Source organism: Hirundo rustica, chromosome 13, assembly GCF_015227805.2.
Source record: "Hirundo rustica isolate bHirRus1 chromosome 13, bHirRus1.pri.v3, whole genome shotgun sequence".
Classification (NCBI taxonomy): domain Eukaryota; kingdom Metazoa; phylum Chordata; class Aves; order Passeriformes; family Hirundinidae; genus Hirundo; species Hirundo rustica.
In genome coordinates, this window is record NC_053462.1 from 13,444,428 (window position 1) to 13,462,454 (window position 18,027).

An 18,027-nucleotide genomic window follows, 5' to 3' on the forward strand; every position below is an offset into this window, starting at 1 on the left:
AGCAGAACCATATAGCTCAGTTGTTTATAAGCCTTAGGAAAACCATGAAACCCAGTTAACTCTATGTGAATGGTATGTGCCCTCAGCTGAACCCACACACAAAATTTTGTAAACTTATCACATCAAATACAATAATCAGAACCCTAATCCAGTTTAGTTTTTTAGAGCAATTCAAATTATATGCATAATCAATCTTTTCCTTTTAATTAAATAAAAATACTGGCAGGTAACAATAATGTCTCTGTACACAGGACTCATTTAGAAGCATTAGCAACCCCAAATTTAATATTCTTTTCATTTTACCAGCATTCACTGGATTTCACACTAATGGCTCTTTCTTCTCTATTGATTCTTCTCATTAATTATTTTTCAATAATATATTTTGTGTGAAAACACATCCCTTTAAAGGATGCTTTTATGATAGTGCAGCAGTGTGACTGTATTCCCTGTCTCTCAAGCAGCTGGATTTATCATGTGTGACAGCAAAAGAAGCTGCTCCACTCACACTGGACCCTGTCCATAAACCCCTAATCCCATTCAAAAAGAATCAAATTATATTTCTTTACTAATGTCCCAGCAGAGATTGCTGTCAAAGGGACCTGGAGTGTTTATCAAAAGGTTGGGATCACGATGCCAATGCTGTGCAAGTCACCCAAGGCCACCAAATATTAAAGGCAAGGAGGACTCTGACTGTACATCGCCAAGGGCTGCAGCTGAATCTATAACATATGAAGCAAAGGCCCTTCCAAAACCCACAATTTTCTTGAGATATTTGGTTTCTCTTCCTGTGGAGAAAAATCAGTCATGGAGGCCAGATTAATTCCCATTACCTGGAAGAGGCAGGAGAGAAGCCTGTGCGAACAGTGCAAGGCAGCAGGTCTGGGGCAGGGTGGGTCTCTGCCAGCTGGGATTGCAGATGTGTCCCCGTTCAGACCCAGTTTCCCCAGCCTAAGCAGGGAGAGGGTGACCCATAGGCTGGATCTGCAGCAGGCACCCACCCCCTATTTCATGCAAAAGCAAGAGTTTGAGCGGTAAAAACCTTTCTTATGGGGCACAGCAGAGTGTTCTTGGACAGCCCTGGAGCCTTTCTTCATTGCAGATTCAGGTCAGGCTCCAAGTGCTGACAGTAATATTTGAATTCTGTCTGTGCAGCAGCGAGCCCTCCTCAGCCTTTGCAAGTCCCTGGAAATCAAACACAGCCAAAAATACCCTGGCTGTGGGAACCCTCCGTGCTTTCCTCAGGAATCAATGTTTGCCACAGGGACCCCTCACAGCCAACACTGGGGCACTTTCCTCCAGTAAAGTTTCAGTTTTTTCTGTGCAGCTCCATAAGATGAGCATGGAAAACATGACAATCTCATGGAAGTAGCAAAAATTATACAGAGGCATAAACTGATAGAGACTTTTCAACCTTTCAGTTTTGAGTAATCCAGCTGTAACTCTATAATCAGTTTAAGGCCACAATTATATTTTGTGGAATTAACATTTTTTAAGACTAGAAACAGACCTTATAAAATCCTTTTTTTTTTTTCCTGAAAAAACTTATTTAATAGGAAAATAGCCTTTAAATGCATACAAAAAAAAAAAAAAAAAAAAAAAAAAAAAAAAAAAAAAAAAAAAAAAAAGAGATGGGCAGGAAATCTGAAGAAGAGTTTGGTGAACAAGAGTTCCCATGAGGCAGAAATAAAACAGATTTTAGAATTTGTTCTAATAAAAATAAAAAAAATCCCGGGTATGACACCAAGCATTTGTTCTGGAGATAGCTTCACTATGATAATTTGTTTGGCATCCATTGAATTATCTCATGTTTTCAGTGGGACCAGGAGAGCTTTGTGATGAAGAAATTCAATAGAGTAGGACTGTGGGACACCATCATCTTCTCAGTTAACATTATGTAATTCCCATTTCTTTCCGTATTATGGGTAGGATGGTGAGGACAAAATTGTACATACATTTAGAAATTATAAAACACACAAAAATATCTCTGTCCTATTAGCCTGTAGCCAAACGTTATAGAGCATCATTTTACTGAAATGAAATAAATAGCAAATACACTGTTAGTAGATGGATCCCTCATATCTGGTGCACGAAGATATAACATGTGACTCGAAATTCTCTGGACCATTATTCCTCTGGAGCCAGCAAAGTTTGCACCCTATCGCCAGAATTTCTGAGGTGACCTTATCTTAAATATTTTAAATATATAAGCACATACAGGCTGCTAACTAAGGAAGGAACCAAGTGGACCTACCCTGTAGCCAACATCTTCTGTGACAACTGCTGTGTCAACCATGCAGCCTGCTTGCCACAAGGTCTCTTTAATGCTGCAGCCATACAGAAACACATTCTTCTTCTGGGAGTGCCCATGGTAGTCACAGAAGACCTAGAGAGAGGAGAAAACAGGCTAAAATGTTGAACATTGGAAAGGTTTCTTGGTTCTTCATAGTAAGTACTGTTGGATTATGATAGGGAGGTGTTAATGCAGTTTTTTTTTCAGTTCTCTTCAGAGTAGCTTAAACTCTGGGCCATGCCTTTGACCTGTGTCAGACTTCATTAGTCTCTTGTGTCTTGTTTTATTTATTTGATCCGACATGATCTCAGGGGTCCAGAGTCAAGCTTAGTGCACTTCTGTCTGCAGCAGAAATAAACATGACACCTGTGCAAGAATCCATGGCAACTCAGGAACCTAAGGGTTCATGAGAACTCCTCATACCACAGCAGAGAAATTTGTCAGGCTCCTTCTACTTCTAAACTCCTAAACTCCAGCTTTATCCTCATGAGATTTGAAATCTATGCCTTTCCAAGCAATTAATCATTGCTTTGTCATCTTTAAATTAAAAACCCATGCTACATAATTTTCAGGAAAATACAATTGTGCAATTGTGTTGTCAGACCTTTGCATGAATTCCTACAAGTCAAGCACAGAAAATGACCCATATTCAAGGCAAATAATCTCATTCCACACTAATCTAGCTGTCTATCCAATCCATCTCTCATGTCAGATGTCATATAAACGAGACACAAGGCACATTCCCATTTTAGCAGAAGTTTTGATTGCCTTTATAGGCAGATATTGATTCCCAGGGAAATGAAAATCACAATTTAATGACCCAAGAGGTAACTATTGACCAAGGTCCTAAAGAATTATCAATCTCAGTGCCCTCTGAGATATGAAATCAATGTACACATGGCTGTTACATATATTCTCCATGTCTTAATCAGGAATATTTAGAAATCTGCCAATGAAAATATAAGAATCTCTAAAAAGAAGGAATTATTTCATTTTAAACCAACAGCATTCACTGTAGAGAAGAAAAGAGCTACAAGATTTCATTGAAACATTTTTCCAGGATTTGTGTTGGAGATGAATGCGTGTAGGAAAGTAGAGAAAAATTATGGATCCATGTAGAGATGGAGGAGAAATATTGGGTGCAAAAAAATAGATAGAATCTTTTAGGTTGGGAAATATCACTAAAATCATCAGGTCCAATCATTAACCTGGCACTGCTAAATCCTCCACTAAACCCTGTCCCCAAGTGCCACAACTGCACATCTTCTAAATACCTCCAGGATGGTGACTCCACCACTTCCCTGGGCATCCCTTTCCAATTCCAGAAGGAATTTCTTCCTTATATCCAACCTATGCCTCCCCTAGCACAACTTGAGGCCATTTCCTCTTGTCCTGTCAATTGTAGCTTGGGAGAGGAGACTGACGTGCGCCGACTGTCAGCCTGTCCCTGTCCCTCTGCAGAGCCTTCCTACCCTCAGCAGATCAACACTCCCACCCGTATTCTTACCTAAATGCACAAGAGGGGAGGAACAGATGGAGAACATGAGCTTCTTCTCCCAACTGTTAGGGCAAGACTTACCCTAGTTTGCTTATTTAGCAGCGCCACAGTAACTAAGTTTAGCTGCAGCACGTCAGGGAGTTTGTTTATCTGGGAATTGAGCGCGTACGTTCTTTCAGCTCCTCTGACGCTGGAGAGCCTGAGGCACACGTAATAACCAGTCAGATGGACAATTATACACATCCCATAACTTACATGCTGCTGCTTCCTTTGGTTTCTGTCCTGTCAGCTTCCCTTCCCGCACCACCACTCACCTCCAGAGCTTTTTGTGGGGCTGAGGGCCCACAGGTTCCCCACCTGGAGCACGTGAACAGCCACCTACCCAGCCACAACCCTGATCCACACACAGTTATCCTGGAATGCCTCCTTCCAAAGGGCTGCATTTATTAATTCTCTTAATTACAGCCGTTGCTCCAGCTAGTGTTTCATCTAAGCTATCAGCAATACACAGTCATAGCTTAGGTTAACCACGGTTACCACCTAAAATTTATTTCTATGAATATCAAAGAGGATTTCGCAGCTTTTGTCTGATTTCAAGGCAGAGAACTCAGCACTATTGGGTATCAATTACCTGCCAATTTGCAGAATTACAACACACAAAAGACAATAATATATTATCTGCCTAAAATATTATTTATCAGAAACCACACAGGGATGATCAGAGAGTACAGCCGCCTGATAAGTAGTCCGTCTATAATTCTGCACCTCGAGAAGCCTGCAGACAGGTCCTTAGTGACAGATCTGGATTGAGACTTCTTTACTGCTAAAAGATTACCAAAGCCAGGTTCTGTAATTTGGCAGCAGGTTCAGGCTATGGAATCTTTCACTGAGTGTCACCAGCTTCCACAGTAGAAGTGTCAGTGCCACTGAAAACACTTTAAGTCTATTTGCAAGTTGCATAGCAGTACATTTTAATTAACTTGACTGTATACTGCAGTCACTCCCAATGTTTATACTCAATTATTCTCCATAGCACATCCTTCTGCCTGATTTTCACACCACAGGGTAGCTTATGTCTCACCATTCAGCCAAGGCTAAGAGATATTTTGGAGTCTGAGCACCCAATACAGAAATCTTCCTGGGATATGTCTGGGCAAACACTGAGCAAACTTGGCATCACCCAGTGCTTTTTCTTCAGCCTGTCCTTCCATATGGCTGGGACACTGAGACACACAAACCAGTCAGACCCCCAAGCTTGCACTCACTGAGATATGACTCAAACACGTGTACAATTTTTTAATCTATTTAAAGTTATTTGCCAGCACTGATCATCCTAAAGGTAAGGACTGCCTTCTAGCTCAAAAACAGCCCTTCTTATGAGTCACAGAGCCAGGTACCCTTTAAAATAAAAGAAAAGAAATATATAAAGTGGAAAGCAAGAAAAGCTGCTGGAAAACAGAACTTTTTGAAATTTGTTCTCTTTTTTCTGTGTCAAGTCTCTTTCTTAACAACATTGTGACAGGACATTAAATGTCAGTTTTGAGGTAGACATACTAAGGGGTTTTTTCCTCTCAGTGAGTACATTCTTGCAGGCTGTGCTTGTTTCCAAGCTTGGTATAACGCCTTTGAGAGGCAGCAAACTCTACTCAGAGCTTTCTGGTCCCCTGGTAGTTCCTTTCCCCTTTTAGAACATCCTCCTCTTCACTACAGATGAGACTCTCTGCAATGTCCCAGTACACCCAGTCTCTTGGTCTCATTAGGGTTCCCACAACCAACAAGGTAAACACCACCCCCCCCACCCCCCCATCGTTTAACAGGATGTTTTCTTGTTAACTAAAGAAATAAAGTGGCCTTGGTCTGAAGGGCTGCTCAAGTTCTTTGTTTTTCTCCTTCAAGCAGTGTTCTTTGCTTTGAAGAAAGTGCTTGCACATCCCTAAGATAAATTAAACCAAATCAGTCCACAGAAATCATTTGGCTACTAGTGAACATGGCTCCTTGGGATCTTAGAGGTTAAAAGAAAACCCGATAAAAACAAACAAACAAACAAACAAAAAAAACCCCGAAAACTCAAACTCTCTTCTGAAGGAGGGAAAAGGCGTTTTTGAGGATGTATAAACTAAAATCAATGTATTCTTCAAAGGGAAAGAAAAATCAGTTTATGAAGTCTGACATGCAGTCTGTGAGTGAGGGAGATGGAAGGATCAATAGTCTCCCTTCACTCAACAATGATGAAAATTTGTACTGAGTATTCAGCTTTATACACCTGAATATGACAAGGAGGGTCATGTATTAAAAGAAGCCAGACAGAAAATTACAGGGTAAAACAAGACTCATCCTAGACTGCTCTGAACTAAAGGAAAATGTTGGTGACTCAATTTGCAACTCTGAGCTGAGTTTCAACAATACTCTTCAGCCTACAGAGATGAATTTCAGGGCTGTCAACTTAGACAAAAACTAAATTACTGCAAGAATTCTCTTAGAGAAGCTCACAGACATTTTCACCTTGTTTGGGGCTTCTCTCACAAAACCCAGAGGGACTCTGGTGCACTTGGGCACCTCCTGCCTGGCTGTAGCTAACACCAGTAAACCTTCCACTCTGTGTACCCACATCTGTCAACATCTGAAGCTCCTTGTGGTTTTCCTCCTGGGGTCTCAGAACTAACTTTTCCTTCTGCTGGGCAGCTGAGCCGATGGGACGCATCCCAGACCCATCTCATGAATCTCTGGTAGCCCCCAAACCCAGTCCTTTTCTTCCCACTACCAAAACAGCAGGGAAGTTCAGAGACCTTGAGGGTTGCTTCCTGTGTTTTTGTGATTGCATGGGCTTTAGAACAGGCCATTTAGACTGAATCTTTTCAGAATTTCTCCTAACATTTCCATGAAAATAACAATAACCTTCTCATAATATTTAGCTTAGTTGGAGTACTTTGAGGTTAAAAACAGCTTTAAGAAATTAATTTTCTCATTTTTATTCCAGGTATACAGAGATTCTGAAATTTGAAGTTGCTGGTTAGAAGATTCAGTAAGTGATAAATACTCAAGACTTTCAAAACAATTCCACAAGATGAAAGGATGTGACATGATGTGAGGCCCCCAAACCACTCCAGCTCTGTGACAAGAATGTTCACACAAGTACAACAATCAATCCATTCACAGAATCACGCAAAAGAGCCTGGAAGAGACTCACCAGAGGAGCCCGGCCAATGCTGCGCAGGTAATAGAGGAGACCTTTGGCGTGGTAAATTGTTGGATGCAGCTGGGAGCTGGGGGTCAGCCACTGCCTGTTGAGATCATCTCCACTCAGTGAACAACGAAGGCTGAAATCAGGAAGCAACACATCACAAACTGCCAGAACAGTAGCTGATTCCAAAGCATTTCCAATCCTGGCAAGCCATGGCACAAGGACAGGGAGTGTCAATAGAACACAGATATAAGGGGCTGGAATGAACCAATAATCCATATTACATATTTCAGGTTCTTATAGTATATTAATTTTACATTTTCCTTTCCCTTTAAGGTTCACATAATTGCTCTCCTGCAAATAAAAGCAGTTTTTCACTTACCTAAGAAAGCACAAATCAAAAGACCATTTAGAAAAAGACTTCTGAAATATTTTAAATTCTGTGCAATGAAATTCACACAGCTTGCATAGAGCACAGGCTTCTCATAACCCCCAGAGCAAACAAGCACATCCAACTTCTACTCATTCTAATTGAAGACAGGCTCTCAAATCTCATTGACCAGTGTGAAACATGAATGTACTTCAATGAGATGAGCTGGGTGTCTCATTTAAGCTTCTCTACTCACAAGAAATGTCTCTATCTAAAGCCCATCAAGGAGATCATGATGCCTGCTAGAGCATTATGTAGAACAATTACCCAGCTTCACTGCAAAGGCTGGATAAAAAGCTAGATAAGAATCCCAGATTTGCACTGAGGAAATGTTTCCCTTAGTTAGTTACAACATATTCTCTTACTGACTCAATGATCAGTGGAAGATTGTGCGGGATACTTGACCATTGTGGAGAAGTAGAGCACTGTGCAATTTTGAAAAATTCAACTGATCTTCCTTGTTAGTGACTGTGTAGATCAGAGCCTTATGCTCTTCAAAGGATTTGCTGTAATTTGGTTGATAATTTTCAAATCATGGTGTGGTGATAAAATTCAGGAATCCACCCTCCTGAACATGAGATATTGTAGCAGGTCCTCATGATCTCCAGACTATCCACTAGAATGCTTCCGGTGGCACTGTAAAATTGGGGTACTTCTTCTTCAAAAAAGCTAAAATATCCTAAATGTTGGATGAATTTCTAGCTACGGAGCTGCATCCAGCTTTGTTGCACCAACCTCTTAGAACAAATTAAAATATAAATATACTAATAAAGATGGGTTCTGCTGTGGTATGGGTAGAGCAGGGTGTGCTGCATGTGACCTCTTGGGCATTACCAATACATTACAAAATTCTTGGGAAAAAAGGGTAGCAAAGCAGGAATGCTTGGGGGGGGGGGGGGGGGGGGGGGGGGGGGGTTGTTTATTTGTTTGGTTTTTGGGTTTTTTGTTGATGGTGGTGGGGTTTTTTTTTGTTTTGTTTTTGGTTTTTTGGGGTTTTTTTTGTTTTTTTTTTTAATAAGTGGGAATAATGGAGAACTGGTTAAAAATGGAAGGAAGGAATAATGAGTCACTAAGACTATTTCATATATCTTTAATGTAGAAAAATATGGTCTTTAATGACATCTTGGGGTTTCTGGCAACACCACAAGATCCATTCCAAATTGACTCTACTTTCAGTTATCTGAATTCCCTTATTTCCTTATAATCCATACTTCCCCTGTTACTCACTCAGCAAATCAGAAAACACTAGCAATATCTAGCACTTGGGAAGTCAGCAAATGCTGCTGGGAAGCTTCTGACAAAAATTCTGCATCAAAAACATGAGTTTCTGTTGTGTTTCTTAAGGGCTCTTCAGATAAAGTCACCTTTAGGCTCACCTCTCCTGATCTTCAGGACAACAGCTGCTCAGCTGAGATTAGCAGCTGTATTTCTGCCAAGAATTTGTGTGCCTACAGTTTCCTTTCGATAGGTACAATGCCATAGAGTTGCATAAAGAAACTCATCTTTCTCCAATGTGACCAGTAGAAAACCAAAACCCAAATGCTTCCTTGACAAAAGGCTGTGATGTCTTCCTCCATCACAATTATACCAGGGGAAAAAACTAATTGAGATTAACATCAGAATTTTCATTCTGAAGGAAAGAATGATAGCTGGAGTTGTATTTCCATGTTTTAATTTAATATCAAGAAGAAAAAATGGAAGGGAGTTTTGTTGTTTCAGACCTACAGAAATAGCTTTTCAACACTGTCATTGGTCACACCCCAAACCTATTATACCTTCCTTTCCTGTGTGAATTGACATTAGTTTATGCCTGCTCAAACCATCTATATTTCCCTCTGCTAAAATGCTTTGGTACACACTGGATGAGTTCAACGTAAAGAGAGAAACAAGGAGGGGAACAGAAATATGACAGCTGAAAATTACTGCTAAAAGGTTTCAGTAAATATGGAGACTAATATTAAATCACTGCCAAGCTCAATTTTTATTCTTTAGACTAGACTAAAAGCTTCTAAAACAGTTCATTATTCCTTCAGCAATTCTAGAGAAATCCCATGATCTGTCATGTAAGAAAAACTCCTAATCAAGTCCATAATGCAATTTACCAGTTCTGTTGCTCTGACAAAAATTGTGACTTTTTTCAGAGGTGACTATGACAAGAAAATTCACAGGTGCTGCTGTGCTTAGTATTAGTTTAAGAAGTGCAATCCAACCCTAAAACAATATTTTAGAAGTTCTTATGAAATGTTTGGAAAGAAGGTAACATCTCTACATAAAGCCAAGAGCTAGGAGACAAAGTTCAGCTTTGTCCCTTCAAAGATTAACATCTCTACTCATTTAAAGCTTTAAATATTAGCCCTCAGCTTGGCTGCATCCACAGCTCTTAAGGATATGCAGAACTCAAATTTAATTACAAGAGGCTGATTTTTCCCACCCTGCTCTGTTCTTCTTTCATTCTGTTAAAATCTGTTTACTTTTGGACCTGCCAATTCCCTGCCAGTCCTTTTTTTCCTTATCCCTTCATTCCTCTCCCTCTTTCCTAATAGTGATGACATGCACAGATAATGGTTTTGCCCGTTATGCTCTGTAGCCAAGGGTGAAGGTAACATATTAAGCTGATTCCAAATGCTGATAGCAAATAAAGGGACCAGAGAGCTGAGACTGGCTTTGAATGCTCGGCAGGATTTAATGAAATTCACTACTCAAATCAAAGGCCTTTCTTTCAACACAGTTCCAAGCTATTATATTTACCTTAAATGGTTTACATGTCTTTTCTCTTCTGCAGCATTACTGGATTACATGCCACCTTAGATGGGACTAGTGGCAGCTTACAAAAACAAATGCCAGAAAAATTCCAATAAAAAACACTTTTGTGGCTCTATATAAAGTACCTGAAATTCTGCTAATTGCTACCTATCTTCAACCCAGCTGCATTACCCAGAGATATCTCAAATAATTAAACTGTGATTCTCTTCTTCAAAGGCCTGATCTGTTTGTTATAGTCCTCCCTCCTCCTCCTCTACTTTTATACGGCCAAGACATTTTGGCTTTGAGGGCAAAGTTACCTCAGATACTGCACGAAACTCTGCACAAGGCATGCGTATGGATGGAGAGATCCTACCTGGTGCTAGCATGAGGCTTGATAAGGTCAATGGAACATTTCTGTTGAGTGCAATAAGCCTGTGTCCCACAAAGGTACAAAAGTGGCAGGGGATGAGAAACACAAAAACACTGGAAAAATAAAACTGAACGAGGTTGTGTAGCAAAGAGATTGGGGATAAGAATAATACACAAGATATTAGACAAGAAAGAATGAAATGGAGAGAGAGAAAAGTCACTTTTTAAAGAAAATATGTTGCTGCGCTTGGAAGATAAAATGTTTCCCAGTCTCCTGTCCATAACAGATAAAAGGAAAGACAGGAGCCATCATATTGAATGAATGATGTCAGGACTGATAATAACAGCACCTGCGGCACAGGGAAATATAAAATCTAAAGGGATGCATCATGTTTGATATGTAGAGGGAAGCATCACCATTCACTGTGCATCTTAAAAGCAGACAGCAGTACCAGTGTAGGATGAGAGTTTCTGTAAAAAAGGCAGCAGGCACAAGTAAACATCAAGATGCCATTGAGCAGCATGAGGCAGCTTCAACCAGACACGGCATGCCGGACTTTATAAATAACAACAGCCTAGGATGAAAACTGAAATATTTGTATTAAGTTGTTATGGTTCTGCCATTCAGAAAACTCAGAGCAACATAGAGAAAAAAGAAAAAAAAGAAAGATGGATAGAAAATCTTGTATTTCTCTTCACTTTAAATCTTTCCAGAGATCAAGACTCAGTGATGTGAGGAAGCAGCAGCAAAGCTCTTATTCATACTGTAATGGAGGGGGACAGAAGTATAACCATTATTTTGTGGCTTTTACTCTGGCTTTGTTCAAGTCCATGGGCTGAAATCATAATGGCTACATTGCATCCTGATATGGGCCTGTGATGCCAATGATTATTCCAGAAATGGAATACCACCAGAACAATGTAAATTTTGGAGGTTTTACAATGAAACAGTTGTCATCAACATTACTGCAGTCAACAATTTATTTCTCATCCTTCTCTTTCCTTCTGACTGCAACATGAATGCTAAAATGTGTACAATAGAACCAGGCTCAAGAGCAGTTTACCTTCCCAACATAACCAAAACAGCTGAGAGTCCAGGAGCTACAATCCCTATTCCATATTTCTTTTCTACCAGTGTGTATTTCATTCGTATGTCCTAATCACACTCCCATCCTTACCTGACCTACTGCAATGCTAATTGTCTCCAAACCTCATTGCACCACATCTTTCTACTAAACTGGTTTTTATCAGGATTAAAGACCATAGTTAGCATTGGAGCACCAGGGTAGGCTGGTCCTGTTTACATGGCCAGATGATAAAACACAAGGCCAAAAAGTCAGCTTCTCCTAAGAGATGCCCATAAAGCACCAAAACATGGTGTTTTTTCAATTGCACTGTGAAATGCTGCCTATTTATTTTATCACCAAGCCTCCAAGAGGGAATTTTTCACTACTCTCTTCTCTTTTTTTATGGCACCTTACACACACAAAATGTCAGACTCACGTCCTGAGTGACACTGGTGCTACCTGGGTGCCAACCAGTTTAAGGGCGTCAATGAAACATCATTTTCATTCCATGGCTGCTGCACCACCCTCCCCTCCCAGCACTGACTGATTAATCCACGATGCACAATTCCTCCTCCTCGACAAACACCATCCTGAGATATCACTCTGCCAGTTTTTCCCTGCCTCCCTACAGCTGAGCACTGATTCTAATTAGCGTAATGAACCCTCCGCGCTTTACCCGCTGCGTCTGACTGATTTTGTCACAATGGACAATTCCTTGCTTCCCAAGATAAATGATGCAATCTGTGCTCTTCCTGTTCCGTGCATGTACCGTATCTCAGCTGCCTCTGATAGAAGGGCTCCTTTTCTCTCTGTGGACACATTCCATTAAGTCACACTTGGCCACAAATCACGCGGAGATGCAGAACGAGATCTGCCTCACCCCAGCTAATGCTGCCAATGTCATAATCAAATAAGACAGGGAGTTCACCTGATCTGCTGGAAAGGTGAGCAAACAGCGCTGTCAGGGATGAGCCAGCATCCCTCCCGGTTCCACATGAAGGATGAACATCAAAGGATGTTAATTTCTATTTCTTCTGCTTGTGATAGCAGTAATCATTAAATACCAGATAATTCATTCACCTGCAGTTGCCCACACTTCGTACTGTCATCTCTGAGAAAAGTTCAAGTAATAAAAGTTCTGTGCTATTTTTTGAAGGAGCAAATAAGGATTCAGGGAACAAATACAATCTGGGTTATCATCCACAACATCGGGTCATCTCAGGAGTTGCTTCTGAGGATACTTTATTCAATTAAAAAAGCCTTAGAACAGTATGCTTAGACAACGGCTTTGAGTGAAAATTTCAGTTTTCAACTCTTGCAACAAGTGTCGACTTTTTGCAGAAAATTTTGACTTTTCCTCACCAATCCAACACCAATTCCCCAGAAAACTTTGAATTTTCTGTCCAAACTCCAAATTTTACTATCCAAAACATCAGAACTGGTTAAGGAGATGTCTCAGAAAACATGAATTTGAGGTTTCTTAGGTTCCTTTCCTTCAGAGCATCTCCTTGAGGGGACACATTTTCACTGAATGCAGCATCAAGACTCCGTGACAGCAACTCAGTGAGATGCGGGATCATGATGCAACATGGGAGTTGTAGTTTGGCTGGAGGAGCCTGGACAAGGGCAGCCAAACTACTCCCAAAATGATGCCACTTCCAAACGGCAGTACTGTTTTTAAATAGGAAGATTTGGCTCTTTTTTTTTTGGCTCAAAATCTGGTTTTGATTATCCATTATTCATGGATAATGAAAACTGGAAAAGCTTAAGCTTTCTGTGGGGGGAAAAAACAAAAACAAAACCCAAAACCCCTGAAAAACATTATCCCAAACTACCCCACTTATATTCTTCTACGAGCAATGTCAGCAAATCCTAATTTTGCAGGCAGGGATATTGAGAAGTGAAGCCGCTCATACAGCAAAACAGTAAATCAATGAAAAACTAGGAACAGAACCTGACAGCTGATGAAAGCATATCACATTAACTAAAACTTTACTTTTAAATTTATGTCCCTTAGCCTGTTTCTAATTCCTGTATCCTTTCCTATTTTAAATGTGGCTTGTATCCATAGAGCTGACGAAGATTCTTAACTGACTTAAGCTAATTGCACACATATGGGTTGCATCGAATTAACTGAGTTGATTTAAAAATCCGCTAGTTAAATCAGTGCAATCTCTGCATATAAACGAGCACTAAGAATTGCAATTTGCAGATGATTGTTCTAAAATTTAAACCAAAACAAACAATGCAGAAGAGCAAAGCGTGGCATCACAGATAATCACAAGCAAAGTGTGTGGAGGGCCAGGAAAAAAAAAAAAAAGAAAAAAAAAATAATGAAAAATAATGCACTCCAGTGGCTTCAGATCTCCAATGTTTTTTTCTACAATCCCTCCTTAGCCCAGCAGTCCAAGAGGTGCCGCCCTGGCACCTGCAAAGCTTTGTATGGGAGTCAGGCTTGTTTCAGCTGACACCTCACAGCAAAGCAGGACAGTGCCCTGTCAGCTGGGGAAAAGAAAGAAAAAAAGGAAAAAAGAGAAAGAAGCCAAGAAGACCTCAGAGAGATGAAGGTGATGAAGCTTGAAGCCACTCCTCCCCAGCTGAGGTGCAGTATGTCCCATTCTCCATCACCTCAGCCATCTTCAATAAAAACAAGCAGCAGGGATCAATCTATGCAAGTCACACCTGCATGACAATGAGGTGCTGGTGTTCCAAAATAAGATGCTTTTGAGCACATATATTTTTGGCCTCGTAGGAGGCTGAAAGGTTGTTTTGCCAAATTTGTTCTGTTGATTTCTAAAGAGAGGTTAATAATAAACTTCACAAAAAAGTGTTTAAAACACAGCTGATCTAGATTAGGCAGTGTTGGTTGTCCCCTGTAATGCTAAGTAGGCTCACATATTAATCCTGAAGTGTTAAATCTCATTGGTCAAAAAAGATGCTGCTTCTCTTCCCTAAGAAAGACCTGGTACAGGATGGGTTCACTGTGTCACTCATTTCCGTGTAGGAGCACAAAAAGGGTCCTCAGTGCACAAGAGGCTGCTGTGATTTGTGGTGGAATTGGCCACAGGCTGACATAATTCCTCTGTCAGTAAATTATAGTTCTGAAAAAGCAAACTTAACTGAAATGTGCAGATTTGTAGCTTACAAAATAACACAAACCCAAGTACAAATCTGGCTAACTCTTTGCAAGGCAGTGGGCTGGCTAAGGAAGATAGCACTGGATTGTGTTTGCTGCTCATCCTGAAAGGGTTTCCCCTCTTTTTCCCACCTCCACTCCACATTTTTTCCCAGTTGTAGACTCAATATGATTATGAAGACATTACAGCTATATCCTCAACATCACTGGAAATTCCCACTATAGGGGGCTACAGCATTTTGGGACTTGACCTCTACTAACCTCACAGGCTACTTGCACAGCAAATATCTCTCTGCAACATATCAATATTTCCTCACAGGTTACTCAGCAATGATACATATGAATCCAGGCTTTTTATATTTCTCCTTTGTGACATGGGATTTCTAACTCTGCCTGTGAATTCCATTGAGGAGCCAGGAGTTCCTATAAAACACTGTTTTGCTTTCTTTGCAATAAATGTTCCCCTCTGTGCAGATGAACAATATTTATGGATCTGACCCATTTACAATCCAGCTTCCATTTTAAAACAGGCAAGCTGGGAATAGATGATCTTTAAGGTCCCTTCCAACTCAAGTGGTTCTATGAAAACAGAAACCACCCCCCCCTCAAAACAACCAACAACTCATACCACACCACCAGAAAAACACACAAACAAACAAACAAACAACAAAACACAAAAACCTAACGAAAACACCTCTTATTTTTTTGTTATTCATTTCATCTGCCTTGGAAAGGATGTGGTTATTTTCCATTTTACCAGACATATATCCTTGAATTCTTTCTTTGCCATCACATTTTATCTTTCCTGTTGATGTTCTACTCCTACATAATACTTCTCCCCAGCATTGTGAACTCTTGGCTAACACTGTGCCTGAGTCCCTCACATATTCCTGGAGACCATGAAGGCTTTGAGGGACTTGAGCTGTCAGTTAAAAATACCATCACTACCATAACTGGAGACTGCTTCTTGCAGGAGCTAGAAAATGATACATAGTGAGTGGTTTAATAAGTCATTGAAGTTACTGGGAAAAAAAATTAAAAGAGTAATAATGAAAAGAAAATCCCCAAACACCACTCACTCTTTTGTGGAGCTTCCTGCTCAAAAATATGTGCACCATCTCCCCTACTACATCCCTTCTTTAAGTGTCTCACGTAAAGGGTAACAGAGGAAAGACTGAGTTCCTCCAGTGCCCAGGCAAAGGAAATAACGTGTTTTAGGAATGGCAGAAAAATGGATTTGAATTGTCCCTGCGTAAAATCTGGCAACTGCCACAAGGGCCACACATCCAGCCTGCAGACAGCAAAGTGTCACCAGTAAAGCATCCCTTCAGCAGGGCAGGCACACATGCAATAACAATTGAATAATGGCAATGGCGAGGGGACACAAAGAGGTAACGGTTCTGCATCTGGAATTCTCTGCAAAACAAATTCAGCCCTCCGCTAGCATCAATCTAATCCTTCAGTGTATCCTGAGACATCAGGCACTGCAGCAGGGCTGGAAGGGCATTTGGGGCACTGATCAGCAGCGAGCACAGCAGTCACAGGGAAGAAAAGCAGTTCAGGGTTTGGTGTGTAGATGCATTAAACTCTCCTTCATTTGTTTACTTTCCCCCACACACATGCACTGTGAGCCTTCAAACCTCAGCTGAATCTTAATTCTGATACTAAAAAAATCCACAACAAATTGCACTTACATAACTGCTCATCCAAGCACGGTGTCTCTGGGCACTTCAAAACAGTAAAGTTAAACGAAGCATTCAATACACACTTATTAAAATAAAGTATCCACTAGAGAAACCTGATGGGCTTGCAGAGCACTGCAAAACAGTCAGGAAAAAAAAAAAATGAAATGTACACATATAACAAACAGCAGCAGATAGAATTCCTGTCAGAGGGGAAAAAAAAAAAAATCAAATTCTCCAGAAAGCTTCACAAACCCTAGCAAGACTCAGACAAAACTTTAGGAGAACTCATTTAAGTGCTAAGTAAAGATGGCACCGAGAATTCAGGATTCATAGAAAGATTCAAAATTCCTAAGAGGTGCTATCACAATCTCAGGGGAGCTAAGAGACTTGCAATGGGTACCTTGCTGAACATATTAACAGTCCAGGCCTTGCTGGAAGTTTCTAGTAAAGAAAAACTAGGGCACTAGATAGGAACAAATGCATGGATGTGGTTCATATATACATACTCATGTGAGCAAAAAATCTAAGCTTCTTTTGCATAGCAATTGACAAATTTTAATTGGGGACTAGTATGATCAAAAAAATCCCTCTTGAAACAGATTTGTAAAGTGAAGTTACTTGAATACTGAAATAAATGACCTGATTTTTCAAAATATGGAGCTATTCATCATAGCCTATTGAAGTTCAATAGAGTTGCAAGCACTCAGCATCTTCCAAAGTCAGGAAATTCTTAACTAGCTTCCTGAAAAAAAAAAAAAAAAAAAAAAAAAAAAAAAAAAAAAAAAATTGGGTCAACTAATTTGTGGTCCTTAGCATTCATTTTTAACTCTCTCCTTAATATGAATCAGGAAGCTTGAAACACCAGAAGATATCAGCAGAATTTTCCAGAATGGAGGATACAGTATTTTATCCAAATATTTTGGGCTTTTTTCCCTTAACTCTTCCCTGCCAACCCCTCTACACGCTTGTTTTTAATGTAACATAATAGAAGAATCATCTTTTAAAGGGGTACAATTTGTGTATATGTGAATATATGGGGCTGGATGGATAATCATGAAGATACCTACAAAGAAAATTGAGGATCAGCATCCCAATTTGGTAGCAAAATGTTTAAAAATCTTTCAAGAAACTGGCACTGCCTTTTTTCAGCAATTTAAGTATATCAGGTCCTGATCAAAAATATTTCATTGGAAAGCAGATGACAAAGCACCAGGGTGACAGAGCCCCTTATTCTCCTCACAAGGAGAAAAGGAAAAAAGAAGAGAGCTGTAATGCAACCTCTCTATCACTTATTAGGAGACACAGAGAAAGGTAATCTACAGCTACAGCTCTCCTACTTGGAAGGCTCATGGATAAAATATTGACACAGTGTCACTAAAAGAAATTTATATCTCCTGCCTGATCCAACTCAGCACACTCAAATAGCAACCAAAGAATGGGCCCACGTTGTTTGTCTTTATAGAAATCAACAACCAAGGGCTACAGTTTTTCTCTGTCTATATAATAAAACTCACTTTAACCTACTTATTGAGAGAAAAATATTTCACAGATCTATGTAGAAGAGCTGAACACATTTTAACTGTTAGTGCACATTTAGGCTCAACAGGTGCATGACTGCACTGATGT

At 40.2% G+C, this 18,027-nt stretch overlaps 1 protein-coding gene across 2 annotated transcripts in view; it reads right to left on the bottom strand.

Moving 5' to 3' along the window:
- The window catches only part of AGBL1 (AGBL carboxypeptidase 1), a 266,584-nt gene that overhangs the window by 122,351 nt on the left and 126,206 nt on the right, over positions 1–18,027 (bottom strand). For both annotated transcript variants that reach the window (XM_040077478.2, XM_040077473.2), the window contains 2 exons: positions 6,976–7,105; positions 2,252–2,383 (listed from right to left, as the gene is read on the bottom strand). In XM_040077478.2, the coding sequence (XP_039933412.1) occupies positions 2,252–2,383; positions 6,976–7,105 (262 nt within the window). The remainder of the gene's footprint in view (positions 1–2,251; positions 2,384–6,975; positions 7,106–18,027) is intronic.